This window comes from Schistocerca serialis, chromosome 7 (genome assembly GCF_023864345.2).
Source record: "Schistocerca serialis cubense isolate TAMUIC-IGC-003099 chromosome 7, iqSchSeri2.2, whole genome shotgun sequence".
NCBI classification, from domain to species: Eukaryota; Metazoa; Arthropoda; class Insecta; order Orthoptera; family Acrididae; genus Schistocerca; species Schistocerca serialis.
This window is the reverse complement of record NC_064644.1, coordinates 305,658,332-305,678,919: the sequence shown is the minus strand read 5'-3', so window position 1 is coordinate 305,678,919 and position 20,588 is coordinate 305,658,332. Positions and strand designations below refer to the sequence as shown.

General features: G+C 44.2%; 1 protein-coding gene across 1 annotated transcript in view; it reads right to left on the bottom strand.

Annotated features, from left to right (window-relative positions):
* LOC126412294 (zwei Ig domain protein zig-8-like) overlaps positions 1-20,588 on the bottom strand; it is an 899,595-nt gene that overhangs the window by 68,196 nt on the left and 810,811 nt on the right. The window contains exon 4 of the mRNA XM_050081809.1: positions 14,874-15,001. Coding sequence (XP_049937766.1) covers positions 14,874-15,001 — 128 coding nt within the window. The remainder of the gene's footprint in view (positions 1-14,873; positions 15,002-20,588) is intronic.

The following is a 20,588-nucleotide window of genomic DNA, read 5'->3' as shown; positions in this document are numbered from 1 at the left end:
TAGTAGACATTAGTTTTATAGGTGACACAACTCGAGGAAGAAACAGAACTCGAACGATGGAAACTGACTTTTCCCTTTTGTGTCTACACGTTAAGGTCGTAACAATTTTGATTCTCTGATAAAATACGAAATTTTCAGAATCCCGGATAATTTAGGCGAAAGATCTTTGGAAATTATGAGCTCCGACTTCGTCACTACTGTAGTGGATTTAGTGTTTATGAGTGAGGCTATGAGCTCCCATGTAAGAGTTTTAGTAAAGAGAGAATACGAATTGCTTGAATACGTCCAAGCACGTGCACGAAGGAAGAAGAGGATGTTCAAGAAGAAATGCTTAAAAATTTAGTCCTTGCCTAATTCTGCGTGTAAAAACGTTTTGTCACACGTAGCCAGACCGGAAGCTAAGCGGAAAAAAGAAATGGTCATATATGAAATATTATTGTGCTCCATCATTTTGGAGCTGGAAAACGTTTTAGTGAGAAAGGAGACAGTCCTGTTCCTAATTAGAGAATTAGCAAGTATTTCGTAGTAAGTAATCGATTGTGTACTTCTGTTAATTTAGCAAATACTGTATAACGTGTTTCTGTATCTGTATTTAATAAAGGTATAGAGTATTTCTTTTCACTTAAATAAATAAAATGAGTGGTTTGTTGGACAGTTAAGTACTTTCAAATCCCTCACAGTCAAAAAATCACATTAGTAGACATTCGTACAGATCAAGTACACTGCTAGACCACTGCTAAGGAACTACTGCCAGTTGCTCCGTAAAAGAGACAATTGCTGCGGAACACACGGCCTTGATAGTAAAAGGAAGCATAGAGGGCGGGACGTGTTCACTGGAGTGAAGCCTGTACAGGAACGCTTTGTGTGCATTCGACAGTTTATTCAGTACGATATTTAACGAAACTTTTGTGCAACGGAGTAGTGCGACGGTCTGTGTCGTACGGCACGTCTGCAAAACATAATTAAAGTGCTTGCGATCGTGGAAGAACAGCTGGACAGCTTAAAGCCGGTCAAAGTGTTACTGTTGTGGGCACACTAATGGGTGGCTTCAAAAAAGAGTCACCTCGGGTTCCGAAAAGGCTGATGAAGATAGAAACGCTATGCGAAAGCCAACCGGACATCCACACCGCAAGGGGATCGATACGTAGCCCTAGTGGCGAAACATAACCGACATCTCACTCCTAGGCAGATCGCGGCAGACCTTGAAACCGCTACCGGTACACTTGTCTCTGCCAGAACCATGCAGCGACAAATCAGAGTGGTCTGTATGCTAGGAAGTCTGTTAAATGTATCTAGTTTCAACCGTGTCATCTTCGAGAAAGAGTTAGTTTGGTGTAGGGAATATGTTGGTTTCGATCAGCAACCGTGATCCACAGGGATGGTCTCCGACGAATCCCGTTTCACTATGGCTTGTGATAGGCGACCAGTCAGTGTGCAGAGGAACGGGAACACGTTACACACCACAGAATGTTCCTGAACGTCATCGCTATAGCCTAGGCGTTGCTGTGTGGGCAGGCATTACGTTCGGTGGCCGAATACTGCTGCTTATCTTCGCGTGATCTACCGTTACAACAGAGCGGTATTGCACCGATGTTATTCTGGATCATCCTCAGTTTTGGGGTGCGGTAGGTCCCGACTTTCTGTTAATGGATGACGATGCCCAACCACATAGCACGTCTGAGGTGTCACGCACACAGGAGAGTGAAGATGTTGAACGTACAAGAATGAAATTGCTTGCGGGCTCTTTGGACCTAAGATCTATAGAGAAAGCGTGGGGCTCTCTTGAAAGACATGTTTCTCAAGCAACACCCCATTCCCAATACATGTAAGAACTGAAAAATGTCCTGAGAGAGGAGGGGGCAATATCCCGCACGGACTCCCCTACAGTTGGGTAGCCAGAATGTATGACAGACGCTATATGTGCGTTACTGCTCGAGGAGGGCATATTTCTCACTGAGTCCGTAGGGAGTCTGACCCGTGTCTAATATGAATGTTGTTTATGTCTGTTACCCTGATTTCGAAAATTGTTCAAATGGCTCTGAGCACTATGGGACTTAACTTCTGAGGTCATCAGTCCCCTAGAACTTAGAACTAATTAAACCTAACTAACATAAGGACATCACACACATCAATGCCCGAGGCAGGATTCGAACCTGCGACCGGAGCGGTCGCCCGGGTCCGGACTGTAGCGCCTAGAAACGCTCGGCCACACCGGATGGCACCCCGCTTCCCGATGTGGTCAAATCTGTACCACGTTTCCTAGTAAACGCACCGCTCTTCTATCACGTATGTACTGCGTTACATGTCGTCCATAATCGCATGTGATTATTCCTGTACAACCATGTCTTTGTTCCTTAGCAATTGTCAAACAGTGTAGCAACTCAACAGCCGTGCGGTTCTAGGCGCTTCAGTCTGGAACCGCGTGACCGCTACGGTAGCAAGTTCGAATCCTGCAGCGGGCGTGGATGTGTGTGATGTCCTTAGGTTAGTTAGGTTTAAGTAGTTCTAAGTTCTAGGGGACTGATGACCAAGATGTTAAGTCCCATAGTGCTCAGAGCCATTTGAAGCATCTCAACAATAAAATGCGATAGGGCGTTTACATGGATGCGAATATCCACTGTGTGAGCCTAAATCCGGCACCCAGTCCGTCTTGCCAACATCTATGGTGGAATGTTTACATCATCAGCGAACAGCTACGTTGGGAATTTATTTTGCTGAAATCCACGCATTTGCAAACTGCCAGAAAATAAAGTTCCGTTCGACAGTTGGCACAAAAGCGAAAGTGATTTGTAAATTAAAGAGAGTAAATGATGCCTTTGGTGGCATCGGACATTGGTCTGTGGCGGAAGCTCTTCCGATAAACCGTAATGCATGCTGGAATGCGTGCCGAGATTGGCTGTCTGGGAACCTGCGTGGCGACGAAAGTGGTGTGGCGTCACGCTAGACCACGTGGGTAAGTTGACGAACGCTGGAAGTGTTGTCCAGCTAACACGATGTTGGAAAACAAATATGCAACGGACTTATGCCACATGTCTTCTGAAACTGTAGTAGGTAGACAAACGAAGACAAAAATCATCAAAATTAACCTAATTCCGTAGCAAAACGATACAGAGAGTGCATCAAGGTTTATGGATAGATGTAAATGACAGCGATTGAGTGATGTGCGCCACTTTTATTTAAATATTGATTTTAATACAGAAAAGCAAATAAGAAAGCCGTAGAGAACAATTTCGCTCCACTAATTGGCAGATGATAAACAGTGACTTTCGCAGCAACTTCAGAATGTTAGAAATTCTATATACAGAAGTTTATAAGCCAGCTAGCTCCTCAGATGATGACGAGATTGCTGCCATGTATATAAGATAAATGAAATCTTACAGATAGTGAAGGAAGACAGAAGTTTAATAGTGATGAGGGACAAAAATTTGATAGCAGGAAAAGGAAGAGAAGGAAAAGGAGTATATTAATATGGACTGGGGAAAAGGAATGAAAAAAGAAGCCGCCTGGTAGAATTTTGCACAGAGCATAGTTTAATTATCGTTAACACTTCGTTTAAGAAGGAATGGTGTGTACGTGGAAGAGACCTGGAGACACCGGAAGGTTTCATTTGATTATATAATGGTAAGACAGAGCTTTCTGAACCAGATTTTAAACTGCAAGGCATTTCCAGGGGCATATGTGGTCTCTGACCACAATGTACTGGTTATGAACTTTACATTAAAACTGAATAGATTGCAAAAAGATGGGAAATTAACGAGATGGTACCTGGATAACTTGCAAGAACTAGATGTTGTTGATAGTTTCAGAAGACGCATAAACCAACGGTTACTAAGAACAGAGGAAAGGAATACAGTAGAAGACGAATGGGCTGTCTTAGGGTTAAGACAGTGAAGGCAGCAGATGATTAAATAAGTCAAAAGACAAGGTCTAATAGAAATCATTGGATAGCACGGAAGTTGTTGAATTTAACTGATGAAATGAGAAAACATCAGTAGTAAATGAAGCAGGTGAATGGGAATAAAACATTTAAAAACTAAGGTAGACAGGAAGTGCAAGATGGCTATGCAGGAATGGCTAGAGGACAGATGTAAGGATTTAGAAGCATATATCACTAGTGGAAAGGTAGATACAGCCTACAGGAAAATTAAAGAGGCCTTTGGAGGAAATAGAAGCAGTTGTATCAATGACACGAACTGAGATGGAAAACTAGAACTTAGCACTGAAGGAAAGCTGAAAGATGGAAGGAGTATACAGCGAGTCTATATAAGGTAGACATACTTGAAGGCAATATCATAAAACTGAAAGAGGACGTAGATGAAGGTGAGATGGGGGATATGATACTGCGACAAGAATTTAACATCGGACTGAAAGACCTAAATCAAAACAAGGCCCTGGTGTAGACGACAGTCTGTCAGAACTATTGAAGGCCATGGGAGAACCAGCCATGACAAAAATCTTCTATCTGTTGTGCATGATATAGAAGACAGTCGAAATACCCTCAGATTTGAAGAAGAATATAATAATTGAAATTTCAACGAAAGGAGGTGCTGCCAAGTGTGAATACTACCGAACAATCAATTCTGTAACTCATGGTTGCAAAACAGTAACACAAATTCTGTACAGAAGAAAGAAAAACCAGGTAAAAGCCGACGACGGGGAAGAGCAGTTTGAATTCCGAAGGAATGAGGAACACGCGAGGCAATATTGAACCTATGATTTCTCTTAGAATATAAGTTAAGAAAAGGCAAACCTACGTTTATTGCATCTGTAAACTTAGAGGAAGATTTTGACAATGTTTTCTGGAATTCCCTTTTTGAAATTCTGAAGGTATCAGGGGCAGAATACAAGGGTCGAAAGGCTATTTACAACTTGTGCAGAAACCAGACGGTAGTTAATAAGAGTCGAGGAGCAGGAAAGGGAAGTGGTGGTTGAGAGGGTAGTGAGAAAGTGCTGTAGCCTGTCGCCGATGTTATTCAATCTGTATGCTGAGCAAGCAGTACAGGAAACCAAAGGAAAATCAGGAGTGTGAATTAAAGTTCAGGGAGAAGAAATAAAAAGTTTGAGGTTTGGTGAAACACTGTAATTCTGTCAGAGACAGTGAAGGATTTGGAAGAGCAGTTAAACAGAATGGTCAGTGAATTCAAAGAGGAACATCAACATAAGCCAAATAAAGCAAGTCAGGCGTACTGGGGTAGCTCAGATGGCAGAGCACTTGCTCCCGAAAGGCAAAGGTCCCGAGTTCGAGTCTAGGTCAGACACACAGTTTTAATAAAAAAAAATGTTCAAATGGCTCTGAGCACTATGCGACTTAACTTCTGAAGTCATCAGTCGCCTAGCACTTAGAACTAATTAAACCTAACTAACCTAAGGACATCACACACATCCATGCCCGACGCAGGATTCGAACCTGCGACCGTAGCGGTCGCTCGGTTCCAGACTGTAGCGCCTAGAACCGCACGGCCACTCCGGTCAGCCAGTTTTAATCTACCAGGAAGTTTCATGTCAATGCACACTCCACTGTAGAGTGAAAAATCTCGTTCTGGAAGTGTACAACCAGTGTTTCTTACGAAAATATATTCAGAATTACCTATTTTCGAAACGGAACATGTAGTCCAACAGCGCAAACAAACTCATGAAAGGTGACAAGAATTTTGTGTGATGTAAAGGGAACATTAGAAGTTGCTTAAAATACATTACATGGTATTTGTAATCGGACGGGAATCATCAGAGAAAAGGTCACAACCGCAAACTACATACCCACCTTCCTACGCGTTAAATTTGTTAGTTTGCTTGACTCTTTTTCTTACTACATCAGTGTTCTATTTTCGCAAGAGGGAACGGAAGATTCTAATTTCAAGGAAGGAAGACGGAACTTCATGCTTGGCATTCATACACGGCTGCCTGTCTCGCGGAAACGCTCAGAGGACGACGCCGCCACCGCATTCGCATACCAAAGCTGTAGCACCGGTATGCAGATGAGGCTCGCATGCAGTGACATATTACTGAGTAATGTAAGCGAGCGGAGCAAGGCGTCGCTTTGCAGAGCAAACGCATGGATATTGGGTTGCAGGGAAACATCAAACTGTGCCGCCAGGCGCTACGGCGACCTGTTGCTGCGGCCATTGATAGCTCCGCAGGGATCATCGATCTCACGACCGCAAGGCCGAGTTTCGCTGCTCTCAGCGCAAAGACGGAGCTTTCTCCGGCGATTATGATATATAAACTCCCTGTGCGATCATTACGAAGTGTGCGAGTACATGGACTACATCTACATCCATATACATAACCCGAAAGCCACCGTACGGTGTGTGGCGAAGGGTACCCTGTACCGCTACTTGTTTCTTTTCTTGTTTCACGGCAAATAGAACGAGGGAAAAATGACTATCTGTATGCCTCCGTATGAGTCCTAATTTTTCGCATCGTATCTTCATGGTCCTTATACGAAATGTACGTATATTGGTGGCAGTAGAAGCAGTCTGTAATCAGCTTCAAATTCCGATTCTCTAAATTTTCTCAGCAGTGTTCCTCGGAAAAAACACCGCCTTCTCTCCACGGATTTCCACTCAAGTTTCCGAATTATCTCCGCAATACTTGCGTGTTATTCGAACATACCAGTAGCAAATCCAGCAGCACTTCGATTAATTGCTTCGATGGCATCCTTAAAGACGACTCTGTGAAGATCCCGAACACTCGTGCAATACTCACGTTTAGTCATACTGGCATTTTGTATGCGGTCTCCTTTAAAAATGAACCACACTTTCCAAACATTCTACTAGTGAACCGAAATCGACAATTCACCATCCCAGTCACAATCTTCCCATGCTTCTTTCACTCCATATTGCTTCGCAACGTTAAGCCCATTTCAAGATGGACACTACCAATCGTATATCAGAACATTACATCATTGTTTTTTCCTACTCATCCGCATCAACTTACATTCTTCTGCTTTTAGAATCAGCTGCCATTCATCACACCAACTAGAAATTTTATCTAAGTCAACTTGTATCCTCCTACAGTCACTCTACAACAACACCTTCTCGTACGCTACAATATTATCTGCAAACAATTGCTGCCACCCTCTCTGTCAGATTATTTGTACGTATAGGAAACAATAGCGATCCCATCACACTTCCCTGGCGTGCTCCTGACGACACCCTTGTGTCTGATGAACACTCACCGTCGCGGAGAACACACTCGTTTCTATTACTTAAGAAGTCTTCGAGCCATGATTCTACAGTTTACTGATAAAATTCTGACAGACAAAATGTCTTTACTCTGAACGCGGTCTGATTTCGCTACATGCGTATCGACAGGCAAGTGTTCATCAAAGTACATAACTACCGCCTGGCCTACAAAACACCCATGTGTCATTTAGAAATTTGGATCGGTACAGGAGGCCTGTTCGGGTAGCCGAAGTCGTTAAGGCGTCCGCTGGCGACAAGTTAGGGTCCCGGTCCGGTATGAATTGTCATGTGTTGCAAACACCTAATGTCAATGCACCTACGCAACTTGAGAACTTACACAGCCAGAAGATTATGATAACCGACCTGCTATAGATATAAATCCGTCTGGGAGATAGCAGCGTCACCTGGCGAAGAATGACTGCTAATAAGAGACGCGGTGCATGTACTATCAGTAGGAGCGCTGTCCGTCTGTAGAACGTGATATCTGACTTTAACTGAGGGCAGATTGTGATGGCCTGGAGGCTTGGCCCGAACTTTTCGGAAACTGCGCGACTTGTTTGGTGTTTGGGGAGTACAGTAGTGAGCGTCTTCCACGTGGCGAAATCAGGGTGAAACCACGTCCACGTGTCGTGGGGCTGGGCGGCTGTTGCTCCTTACTGATGTCGGGCGTCGTTGGCTGGAAAGACTGGTAAACAGGACAGGTGGCGAACTGTGGCGCAACTAACATCAGACTTTGATGCTGGGCAGAGTACAAGCGTGTCTGAACACATAGAGCACCGAACACTGGTAACTGTGGGCCTCCGCCGCCGACGACCCACCAAGAAATCGGCAGAAAGCGGCTGAAATGGCACGTCAACATCGGTTCAAATGGTTCAAATGGTTCTGAGCACTCTGGGACTAAACTTCTGAGGCCATCAGTCCCCTAGAACACAGAACTGCTTAAACCTAACTAACCTAAGGACACCACACACATCCATGCCCGAGGCAGGATTCGAACCTGCGACCGTAGCGGTCGCGCGGTTCCAGACTGAAGCGCCTAGAACCGCTCGGCCACACCGGCCGGCGTCATCATCAAAAATGGCTCTGAGCACTAAGGGACTTAACATCTTTGGTCATCAGTCCCCTAGAACTTAGAACTACTTGAACCTAACTAACCTAAGGACATCACACACATCCATGCCCGAGGCAGGATTCGACCTGCAGTCGCGCGGTTCCGGACTGAGCGCCTTAACCGCGAGACCACCGTGGCCGGCGGCGTCAACATCGGCACTGGAATTAGACGCAGTGGTGGATAGTCTCAAGGGCTGATGAATCCCGATACCTTCTTCACCAAGCCGATGGGAGTTCACGGATCCGTTGTCTTCTAGGGGAACAGCTCCTAAACGACTGTACTGTGGTACGGAGACAAACTGGCCCTGGCTCCATTATGCTCTGCGGAACATCCACGAGGGCATCCATAGGTCCGGTGGAGCTCTTACAAAGCACCATGATGACAAAGGAGTGACATACAATCCTTACAGACCATGTATACCCCTTCATGACCATCATGTTTCCCGACGAGTGTGGAATTTTTCAACAAGATAATGCGCCATATAACAAGGCCAGGAGTGTGATGGAGTGGTTGAGGAACACAGTGACGAAATCCAATTGATGTAGTGTCCAGCCAAACTCGTCAGTTCTGAACCCGATCGGCCAACTGGGATGGCAGAGCTTATTGTCCCTCCTCCACAGAATTAACGGGAATTAGGTGACTTTTGTACGGTGCCACTTCCCTCCATCGACCTACCAAGCCCTCATTGCTTCCATGTAAGGACAGGTCGCCGTTGTTATCAGCGCCAAAGTTCTAGGGGACTGATGACCTCCGATGTTAAGTCCCATAGTGCTCAGAGCCATTTGAACAATTTTTTTTAGTCATTCCAGATGGGATGACATGTGTTTATCAGTCTATTATTATTGCTTCGAAGGCAGGTAGCTCCCGATTTTTGCAAATTTTGTCTTTCCATTTTCTCCTCTCTCGATTATAGCTGTATGTACATGGTGTTGTAATATTAAGTTATCATAATTCGTTTCTTTCACTCCTACAAATGTCGAACGGTGTGAGGAATCATAATGGCGTCTAGATGGGGTGTCTGCTGCGTGGGCTGCTACTTTTAAGAGATGTGGTGCGATCTTGGATTTGGATTGCGGATTTCAAATGGGAAAGAGGTCAAGTGATTCATCATTTTGAACTGCCTCCGTGTCAGGAATACACATGTGCAATCAGTTTTAGAACATCTTTATTTGTGTAGGAGTTATGACTTGTTAAAATTTGAAATTGCATTGACGTGATAAATTCTGTTTATTGTGCAGGTGATTCACTATGGCATTTCCACAGCAGCAACGCATTGAAATTGTATTAATGAGTAGTGGACGAAGTACCACAGTAGCTGCTGCAGACTTCAATGCCGAGAATCCTGACACAAATGACATTTCACGTATCACACTATCCTAGTTATTGGACAAAATTCTTCTGTGTTGGGCCAGTCACGCAGAGGACGTCCAAGATCGACCACCGATGAGGAGACAGCACTGCAGGTGTGGGATCATTTGTGAAAAGTCCACATCGCAGTATGCGCCGGTTATCAGCAATATCCGGCGTCAGTCAGTGTTCAATCCTGCGTGTGTTGCACACACACCAATGGCACCCGCACATGTTACAGTTGCAACATCATCTCTCGGAGGATGACCCAGATCGGCGGGTACAATCTGCAGAATGGGCTCTAGATCAGTGTAACAAAAATCCTACAGCATTATCGTTACTGGTCAGATGCAAACCCCTCGGCGGTGGATCCCTGTAGAGATGTTGGTGGTGAAAAGGTGATGGTTTGGTGTGAGATTTAGGACAGGATAATGGTGTTGAACCCGCTTGTTATTTCCCAACCTCTTTCCAACGAGTCGGTGCACGTCCTCACTATGATACTGATATCAGACAGTTTCTGGATGAACAGTTTGGAGATAATTTGATAGCGGGGAGTCCTATCGAATGGCCATCGCGGTACGAGGACCTTATAATGGGTGTTCAAAAAGTCTCTCCGCAGTGTCGTGTAATTGTCAGCCGCGCGTGCCCTATGATTGTTCGCTTGCCTGGATTTTTCAACGAAACAATAAACGCACAACGATACTGCAGTGATATTGTATACCCATTCATAGGAGAACTTGTGTTAAGTGAAATACTGAACGGTTATTTTCAACAAAATGGTGCAACCACGCATACAACTCGCGTTTCAATGTCACTGCTTGCTGATGTTTTTGGTGATCGCATAATTTCACAGGGACTTTGGCCTCCACGATCGTCTGACCTAACACCACGTGACTTTTTATTCCGAGGTGCAGCGAAAGCAACTGTCTATAAAAACCGTCCAAAATTCATCGATGAACTGAAAACTGCAATATCAACTTTCACTACTGAGCGAGGTGGCGCAGTGGTTAGGACACTGGACTCGCATTATGGAGGGCGACGGTTCAATCCCGCGTCCGGCCATCCTGATTTACGTTTTCCGTGATTTCCCTAAATCGCGCCAGGCAAATGCCGGGATGGTTCCTTTCAAAGGGCACGGCCGACTTCCTTCCCCGTCCTTCCCTAATCCGATGAGATCGATGACCTCGCTGTTTGGTCTCTTCCCACAAACAAACCAAACCAATCAACTTTCACTGTTTCTGGTACAGAAGAAATGTTACAGCTTGTGTTTAGAAAATTGATTTGACGAATTGAATTGTGTGTTCAACAACAGGGGGGATAGTTTCAACATTTAATGTGAAAATTTGTAAGCAAAAATTAATATTCGATAAATTAATAACTTGTATTTCACTGAATTTTATTTCGGTATATTCACTGCGGCATACGGCACGTACGGCTAACAATCATACGGCACTGCGGAGAGACTTTTTGAACATCCCTTATCTCTTTACTTTTATCTTTGGGGACATTGGAAGTCAGTTAGTGTATGAGGTAAGAATCAACATTGTAGCCCATATTTGCTGGCACATTTAGCAGACGTGTGCCTCTGTTAACCCACAGATCCTGTGACGTGTGCAGCATGACTGGCAAAAAAGACTCCGATTGTGTATTCAACACAATGGAGGTCATACTGAGCATACGCTGTAATGCCGCCTCTGACAAGAGTGCTAACGTTCAACAGGTCATAATTCCTACACAAACAAAGATATTTAAAAAACAGATTCCACATGTTTACTCTTGAGAAAGCGGCAGTTCAAAAGTATGTGCGAATTTTGAAACAGTCATCATTCCCTCTAGTGTATCTTTTATTGTGTAGTCTCTTTTCATCCAATGTACTAGCCAGTTTCTTTAAATTCTCGTATTTCACATTCACCGTGTGTGATATAATCTCATTCTTTATTATATTTGTCCAAATCAACCCTTCATTCTTCTCCACATCTGCATATCAAAAGGCTCTAAGCACTTCTCCTCGATTTGTGGCAGTGTATGTTTATGTACCACACAGGGCAACTCTCCATACAAAGCACTTTACTAAAATTTACCTTTTTTGTTAGTAAAATCAGCCGCATAAATTTTCCTCCTCCTGGAAAACTTTTATTTGTAGTGGCTAACATTGTTTTTATTTTTTGATTAGATGTCACGCCACTGGTTAGTTTGCATCATATGTACTGCCGGCGCGAGGATCAAGAACGATAGATCAGAGGGGGCTGTGAGGTGACGTCAGCGAATACCACGCTGAGTATGACGTCACCACGACAGGAGCGGCCTCTGCACGGAGAGAATAAAAGCGACGCACCGCCTAGCCTCGGCCGCACTAGAAGAGCCGTGACTTGTGATCCATATCAATTACTTGCATGGACATTGTACACTCCTGGAAATTGAAATAAGAACACCGTGAATTCATTGTCCCAGGAAGGGGAAACTTTATTGACACATTCCTGGGGTCAGATACATCACATGATCACACTGACAGAACCACAGGCACATAGACACAGGCAACAGAGCATGCACAATGTCGGCACTAGTACAGTGTATATCCACCTTTCGCAGCAATGCAGGCTGCTATTCTCCCATGGAGACGATCGTAGAGATGCTGGATGTAGTCCTGTGGAACGGCTTGCCATGCCATTTCCACCTGGCGCCTCAGTTGGACCAGCGTTCGTGCTGGACGTGCAGACCGCGTGAGACGACGCTTCATCCAGTCCCAAACATGGTCAATGGGGGACAGATCCGGAGATCTTGCTGGCCAGGGTAGTTGACTTACACCTTCTAGAGCACGTTGGGTGGCACGGGATACATGCGGACGTGCATTGTCCTGTTGGAACAGCAAGTTAACTTGCCGGTCTAGGAATGGTAGAACGATGGGTTCGATGACGGTTTGGATGTACCGTGCACTATTCAGTGTCCCCTCGACGATCACCAGTGGTGTACGGCCAGTGTAGGAGATCGCTCCCCACACCATGATGCCGGGTGTTGGCCCTGTGTGCCTCGGTCGTATGCAGTCCTGATTGTGGCGCTCACCTGCACGGCGCCAAACACGCATACGACCATCATTGGCACCAAGGCAGAAGCGACTCTCATCGCTGAAGACGACACGTCTCCATTCGTCCCTCCATTCACGCCTGTCGCGACACCACTGGAGGCGGGCTGCACGATGTTGGGGAGTGAGCGGAAGACGGCCTAACGGTGTGCGGGACCGTAGCCCAGCTTCATGGAGACGGTTGCGAATGGTCCTCGCCGATACCCCAGGAGCAACAGTGTCCCCAATTTGCTGGGAAGTGGCGGTGCGGTCCCCTACGGCACTGCGTAGGATCCTACGGTATTGGCGTGCATCCGTGCGTCGCTGCGGTCCGGTCCCAGGTCGACGGGCACGTGCACCTTCCGCCGACCACTGGCGACAACATCGATGTACTGTGGAGACCTCACGCCCCACGTGTTGAGCAATTCGGCGGTACGTCCACCTGGCCTCCCGCATGCCCACTATACGCCCTCGCTCAAAGTCCGTCAACTGCACATACGGTTCACGTCCACGCTGTCGCGGCGTGCTACCAGTGTTACAGACTGCGATGGAGCTCCGTATGCCACGGCAAACTGGCTGACACTGACGGCGGCGGTGCACAAATGCTGCGCAGCTAGCGCCATTCGACGGCCAACACCGCGGTTCCTGGTGTGTCCGCTGTGCCGTGCGTGTGATCATTGCTTGTACAGCCCTCTCGCAGTGTCCGGAGCAAGTATGGTGGGTCTGACACACCGGTGTCAATGTGTTCTTTTTTGCATTTCCAGGAGTGTATATTTCGATGAACACTGATTATTTGCACGTCGCCAATTGCTTGCGACACCACCTTGTACATATGCAAGTTAAGTATTCTCAATTCAGTTGCTGTAATAAACTCCATTCGTATGATTTGCTTGCGTGTTGTCTAGCTATCCGAGAAAACAGCTTCCTAGGCACCCTATATGAGACGAGTGGGCAAGATTCCACATGTACTTACTTTTTCCACTATCATAAATTTCGATTTTATCTTCCACGATTGCGTTGTGAAAATGATTACCTTAGCCTTCTACACATTCATCTTCTTCATAACATGCGTCACAGCGGCTATTCAGTTCTTTCAACATTATTGTTAATTCTCTTTTCATTTTCAGTTCGTAACACAATGTTGTCAGCAAATGTAATGCATTTGCCTCTATAGACTGCTATTGTCACACCACTCTTTTCGTGGATGCTGATTTTCAAAATGGTTCAAATGGATCTGAGCACTATGGGACTTAACATCTGAGGTCATCAGTCCACTAGAACTTAGGACTACTTAATCCTAAATAACCTATGGACGTCACACACATTCATGCCCGAGGCAGGATGCTGATTTTAACGAAAGCTTCATGTAAAAGGCAATCAAAAAGTTTCTATTCTAAGGCAGTACAGTAAAAAATCGTACGACAATGAGAAAAAATCGCCGGAAGTGTGGAGGCAATCGTCCCACCGACGCGCCGTGTTGAAGATATCTTTTTGAAGAATCCGTAACTGCCTACTGCTCATCCTCATCCGGCAGCAGTCCTAGGCTCTTTAAGGTCTTTTTTAAGGTAACAAGGAGTGACAATGGCGTGGGGAGAGTTAAAGACTATAGGTCGGGTGCTCGAGAGCCTCTCACTTGCCCATCGACCGGTGTCTTCTGTCGAATTGTGACAGCGCAGAATTTGGTGCACCATTCCGCAAGGGTGGTTTTCAACTGACATGCTGCCCCATAAACACTCTTCATTCACCGATTTATGTTGACCGGTGTCCGATCTTCGGCAGGCCAGAAAATAATAACACAACGTTGGCATATGGTAAGAACGCCATAGTTCACGTTTCCGCACTTACGACAGGCACGGAAAGACATGGCTGCCACAGTAATTCCTTGCCTACATGTTGGTGCTTATATGCTCACACTGGAATCGCGCTAAGTTGCGTAAACGCTGCAGGAAAACTGTTTGATCGCCCCATATAACTTCTAGTTTTACTTCATGAAAGAGGTACAAAAATATCTTACATGTCGCTGAACAAAAATGCTTTTAATTTTTACACCTCACATTGAAGACTTGTTGATCTGTAGATACAGATGTAAAATGAAACACAGGAAATGCAGAAACGTTTTGTGATACTGGTGCGCGTACCAGTAAAACAGACCTTGTACGCGTTGTGTACTCACGTTGTCGTTGTGGCTCCAGTAGATGTATGCTGGGGGTTCCGGGCTGTACAGGACGATGCACGTCAGATTGATGGTACTGCCACGGTCTATGTACAGGTCTGGACCGCCAACGATCTCCGTCGTCGGTTCTGGAACAGAGGACGAGCGCCTTTGCTTAGTGACACAGATCTGAGGCGTAACCAAATGGGGGAAAACGATATACCCTAACCGGATAAAATGTTAATAATGGAGAAAGAGGAGATACAGATAACAAACTATGACAGCTACGTTGGACAGTAAATTATGCACCACCAGGAACTACAGCTGGGTAACACCACCACTAGCCTTTAGAAAGACAGTTCAGAGACGAAGACAGTCCACACCTTTTCTTACGTGTGCTATATCCATCTGACGCTCCTCATTGATGATTAGACCCCACGGAGACGCAAAACTGCGTAGATGTTGATTGCTGCATCACCTGCTGTTGCTAATAGGTGAAGACATTGTGGAGAAGGTTGAGGCTGGATCAGTTAATGAGCAGTAGTGATGCAGTGGTGTAGTTTGTACACTGCTGTAATCGTCTTGGGAGAGAAAGCTGCCTATAGTACACTCATCATGAAGATGTAGGAGAAGGAGCAATGCTGAGCCAGCGAGACAGGTGAAACAAACATCCTCTTTCATGTTCACGGTAATCTAAATGTGAGGTCCAAATCATAGTATAAAAAACAGCCGGAAACAGCACAGACTCACCTCCACTTTACCCGCTGCGGACGTGCAGCTTTATATGTCACTCTGAGCTCTGGATTTCTCCGAGGTACCCCACACATAATACATGTAAATTGAAGGTGGAGCGATGAGAAAGGAAAGGAAAGGGAAAATTGATTTCAGCTGCATCGAATCATTACGTGGAATCAGTGGCGACAAAAGAAACTTTGTGCCCGACCGGGATTCAAACCCGGGATCTCCTGCTCACTAAGTAGTTCCGTTAACCACTGCACCATCCGGACACAGTGTTTATCGAAACTGCGCGGATTATTTATGAACGCTTCTTGGCCGACCTACATTCCCAGCTGCCGCAACCTGTCCTGTCCATGTTCTCCTAACTTTCTACTTGGAGATTCTTACAAAAGGTCAGACGTAATTGTGTATCCGCAATGAAGAAAATGCATTAGTTGTCCATCGAGGCAAATAATGTCCGAGAGAACAGACACCACGCCATCACATCAAATACTATATTCGCACGAAAACTCGTTAGCCTACATTGACTGGCAGCCAGATAATGTTTCTGGCGCTGGGTTGCAGTACGTGGGAGATGTTGGCCTCGTTGCTGTTAAGTGTTTCTTCTTTTCTGTAATCTTCTCCAAAGGTTTGAAAAAATACAAGAGATGTCACTCATCTCCTGTTCCAAATGACACTGAGCAGTCTCTGCCAGTGACCTGGTCACAAGTAGCGTCATCCAAGTGTGTTTGTTATACCAACCGGCATTAATGAGTCTATAAAAGACGTTTCCACATTCCATCACAGATTAACCCTCTCAGCGTCGAAATGATACAATGTCTTTTTTGTGCATTTAGAAGTTCTCCCAAATAATTTACCGTAGTGTTTATCTGATATCATTAAGATAAACACAGATAACTTCCTCAGATTTTCTCATCTTAGAGAGACCATTCTAGTCGCCTACTGGTGATTCAAGTGTATGGTTATTCGCGGGTCCACAAAATTTCGTCCACTGTCAGTCTTCACTGAGATAAATTGAGAAACTTCTGTAGTGCAAGAGATTTATCAATGACCCTCTGAGAACTGTGGTCGTTTACAATCATTAATACATCATAGAACATAAACTTTATTACCTGTTGTCTTTGATTTTTGTGGTTCTAATAATAAGTTGCAAGGTCGTCCTAAAAAGGAGTAAATCGTTTAAAAGTCTAATGCTTCACGCCAATATTTTTGTGGCGTTACTCCACGATTGGTCACTGACAATTTTTCTTTGTAACTTTGTTCTTCGTACAGTCCTTGTCACTGTACAGATTTAGGAGGAGCAGAGCATTAACTAGAGCATCATGGATTCCTTTATCAGACCAAATTTTTTTTTTATTCAATACTCACTGCTTTTCTCTTCTAGAGACAGGCTCTAGTTGATTACTGGTATAGTGCAATGTCTCACGAAATTGGAAATAATGGTGCGGCCATTAAGACACTTATACGTGATGAATGCATGACAGAATGGAATTGTGTACCGAATGAGTAGCCAGTACTCAAAATGAAAATTTTGACTATTGAGAGAACCATACATTTTGTTCTGATTGTACATGTCGCAGTTACAACCGACAGTATACCGGGAATGTGCCATTAAGAAGATTCGTAGGGCATAGTTAACGAACTAAAGACGTCCCTCACTAACGTTAATTTGCCAGAAATATGGACCTTAACTTGTTACGCACGTGATAACTCTTTTAAAGACTGACAAACCCATCTGCCATGTAACAGAACGAACATGAGTTATTGAAAAGTAATTAATTACGGAGTACTGTGCGCGCTAGCGACTATTTTATGCTGGAAGCTCCTTAGTGAAGAATGCCATATTGAGCAATGTGCAGCATTTCGTGCGAGACTTCTCCCCACTTTCTGCTTAGACGAAATATTAAAACGAAGTAACTTATGAGTTCTTCTCTTTTGGATATTTCGACACTGCACGGTCTATTCTGAAGTAATTTAAGATTTATGGCTGAAGCTTTGATGTGGTGCCTCCATGAAATAAATGTGTTGACTTTAGATCTTTCATAAATCATTTATAAAAAACAGAACTTTATAATTCGATAGGACGTTTAGTATTCACGATGTATATGAACGACCAGGCAGACAATGTGTCAGCTCTGTAGAACTGTGCAAGTTGAGATCACGTCATCGACAAGTTGTTCATGAAAGCAGTGAAATTTGAATATGATCAGCGCTTGAAGCAAAGAGTGGAAACATTATCGACGTTTATAAATAAAATTCTATGAACTTTTATAAAAGACCGACGATCTGTCACTAGAATGCGTCAAGTAACGAAAGAGAAAAGACTGAAAGGCCACGTCTAGGTAGGGCGAGAGTATCACAGAAAAGCTTTTGGGTGAACCATTCTGAACTATAATCAGGATTTTGACCTTTATTCTCAAACATGTATCTTGATGTAAACGTGGAGATTGAATAGACCATTAAAATAAATTTTCTGCTGTATTTAGTTAGACGTAGAGAACTACTTGTGAATAGATCGTATGTTTTAAAGGATATTCTATAAAACTATTTTCTTTTGAGTAGCTAGAACCGCCAGAAAGATTTTAAACTATTCTTATCCAAGTTAAAGTACGGAAAGTGTGGTGTACTTCAGGACTGTTGCCAGCAAAGGAAGATAATCGTATTTTGTTTCTATTCCAGGGAGATTCCATGAACTATTCTCCTTGAAGAATATAAAAGTATTTAATTATAATTTTGTTATTATAACCGCCACTCGACAAGTATCCTTCAGCAGGCCCGATACCACCAACACAGACTGAACTTACTTCAGTGCCGTAAATGTTGATGTGTCTTTAAAATAACAATTCAGCCTTATTAGCACTTTTAAGCATTAAGTTAGCTTCGTTCCTCATATGACCGGTCTAAAACACGCCTCGCATTCCCTTCTTTTTCAAGAGATGTAATTGTAGTTCAAAGTAGGAAATAACAGACAACCCTTAGCTGTGAGAGTCGAGCTATCACAGTTTCAGTTTAACTTTGAGTATCCCAGTGCCATCCCACTTTCAAACACTGTTCGTCTAGTCCGACGAGCACCAACTGCAGGCGATTTCTCGTTATGTCTGATTCCCTCCGCCGTGGAGACCAATTTACTCTGCTCTGAAATTGCGCAAGTTCTCTCTCTTTTCCTCTCCTAGAAGCAAACAAATTACTTTGCTGCAGAAAAATTTCGCAACGAGTAATATTACGTGCTGCCGAGCGCATTCTGCTAATTGAGACTGCGTCATGAGGTCCAGAATTTGTATTGCGAACACTGAGAAGATCTGGTTTAGCGTGTGCTGAAACGACTGCCATGTAGCTTTTTAGAGAGGTTGCATTATATTTCAAGTGCTACTTTCAGAAGAGTGTAATGGTGTCAGTGTAGTCTTTACTGAAAGATAAACAGTTTCCTTATAAACATCTTCTGTATCGCCCCGTATAAGACAATTTCTTTACTCTACAAACACCCGTAACCACACTAAACTTCACTAGCACGCACACACACGCACTCACCCCCCCCCCCCTCCCACACACACACACACACAAACAAACACCCACACACACACACACACACACACACACAAAAGGCATGTAAATATATTTATGAAGACTATTATGAACAAAGTAAATGACACTTGAATCAAACTTCAAAGTACTTGTATAAATGCTGTAAATAGCCATCATGAGCGTCAAATGATTGGTTGAGTTTCGATTTGAATTTTTTTTCTGTCCCTAATCTTCTGAATGGTTCGATGCGACACGCCACCAATTCCTCACACGTGAGTACCTTTTCATCTAAGAGTAGCAATTGCAATCTATGTCCTCAGTTATTTGCTGGGTGTGTTCCAATGTCTCTCTTTCTCTCCTGTCTTTATGCCCCACACCTCGCTCTAGCACTATGGAAATTACTACCTAATAAATTAACAGATGTCCTATCATCCTGTCCTTCTTCTCGTGAGCACTTTTTAGAAATTCCTTTCCTCGCCTATTCTACATCTACATCTACATCCATACTACGCAAGCCACCTGACGGTGTGTGGCGGAGGGTACTTTGAGTACCTCTATCGGTTCTCCTTTCTATTCCATCTCGTATTGTTCGTGGAAAGAAAGATTGTCGGTATGCCTCTGTGTGGGCTCTTATCTCTATGATTTTATCCTCATGGTCTCTTCGCGAGATATACGTAGGGGGAGCAATATACTGCTTGACTCCTCGGTGAAGGTATGTTTTCGAAACTTCAACAAAAGTTCGTACCGAGCTACTGAGCGTCTCTCCTGCAGAGTCTTCCACTGGAGTTTATCTGTCATATCCGTAACGCTTTCCCGATTTCTTAATGATCCTGTAAGGAAGTACGCTGCTCTCCGTTGGATCTTCTCTATCTCTTCTATCAACCCTATCTGGTACGGATCCCACACTGGTGAGCAATATTCAAGCAGTGGGCGAATAAGTGTACTGTAACCTACTTCCTTTGTTTTCGGATTGCATTTCCTGGCATCTGCTTTACCGACGATCAACTTTATATGATCATTCCATTTTTAAATCACTCCTAATGCCTACTCCAAGATAATTTATGGAATTAACTGCTTCCAGTTGCTGACGTGCTATATTGTAGCTAAATGCGAAAGGATTTTTCTTTCTATGTATTCGCAGCATATTACTCTTGTCTACATTGAGATTCAATTGCCATTCCCTGCACCATGCGTCAATTCGTTGCAGATCCTCCTGCATTTCAGTACAATTTTCCATTGTTACAACCTCTCGATATACTACAGCATCATCCTCAAAAAGCCTTAGTGAACTTCCGATATTATCCACAAGGTCATTTATGTATATTGTGAATAGCAACGGTCATACGACACTCCCCTGAGTCACACCTGAAATCACTCTTACTTCGGAAGACTTCTCTCCATAGAGAATCCACCGTAGAACTTTCTCATTCTTTACCTTAACAGCTCACCAAATTTTCCTACGTTCTTCTCCTCAAA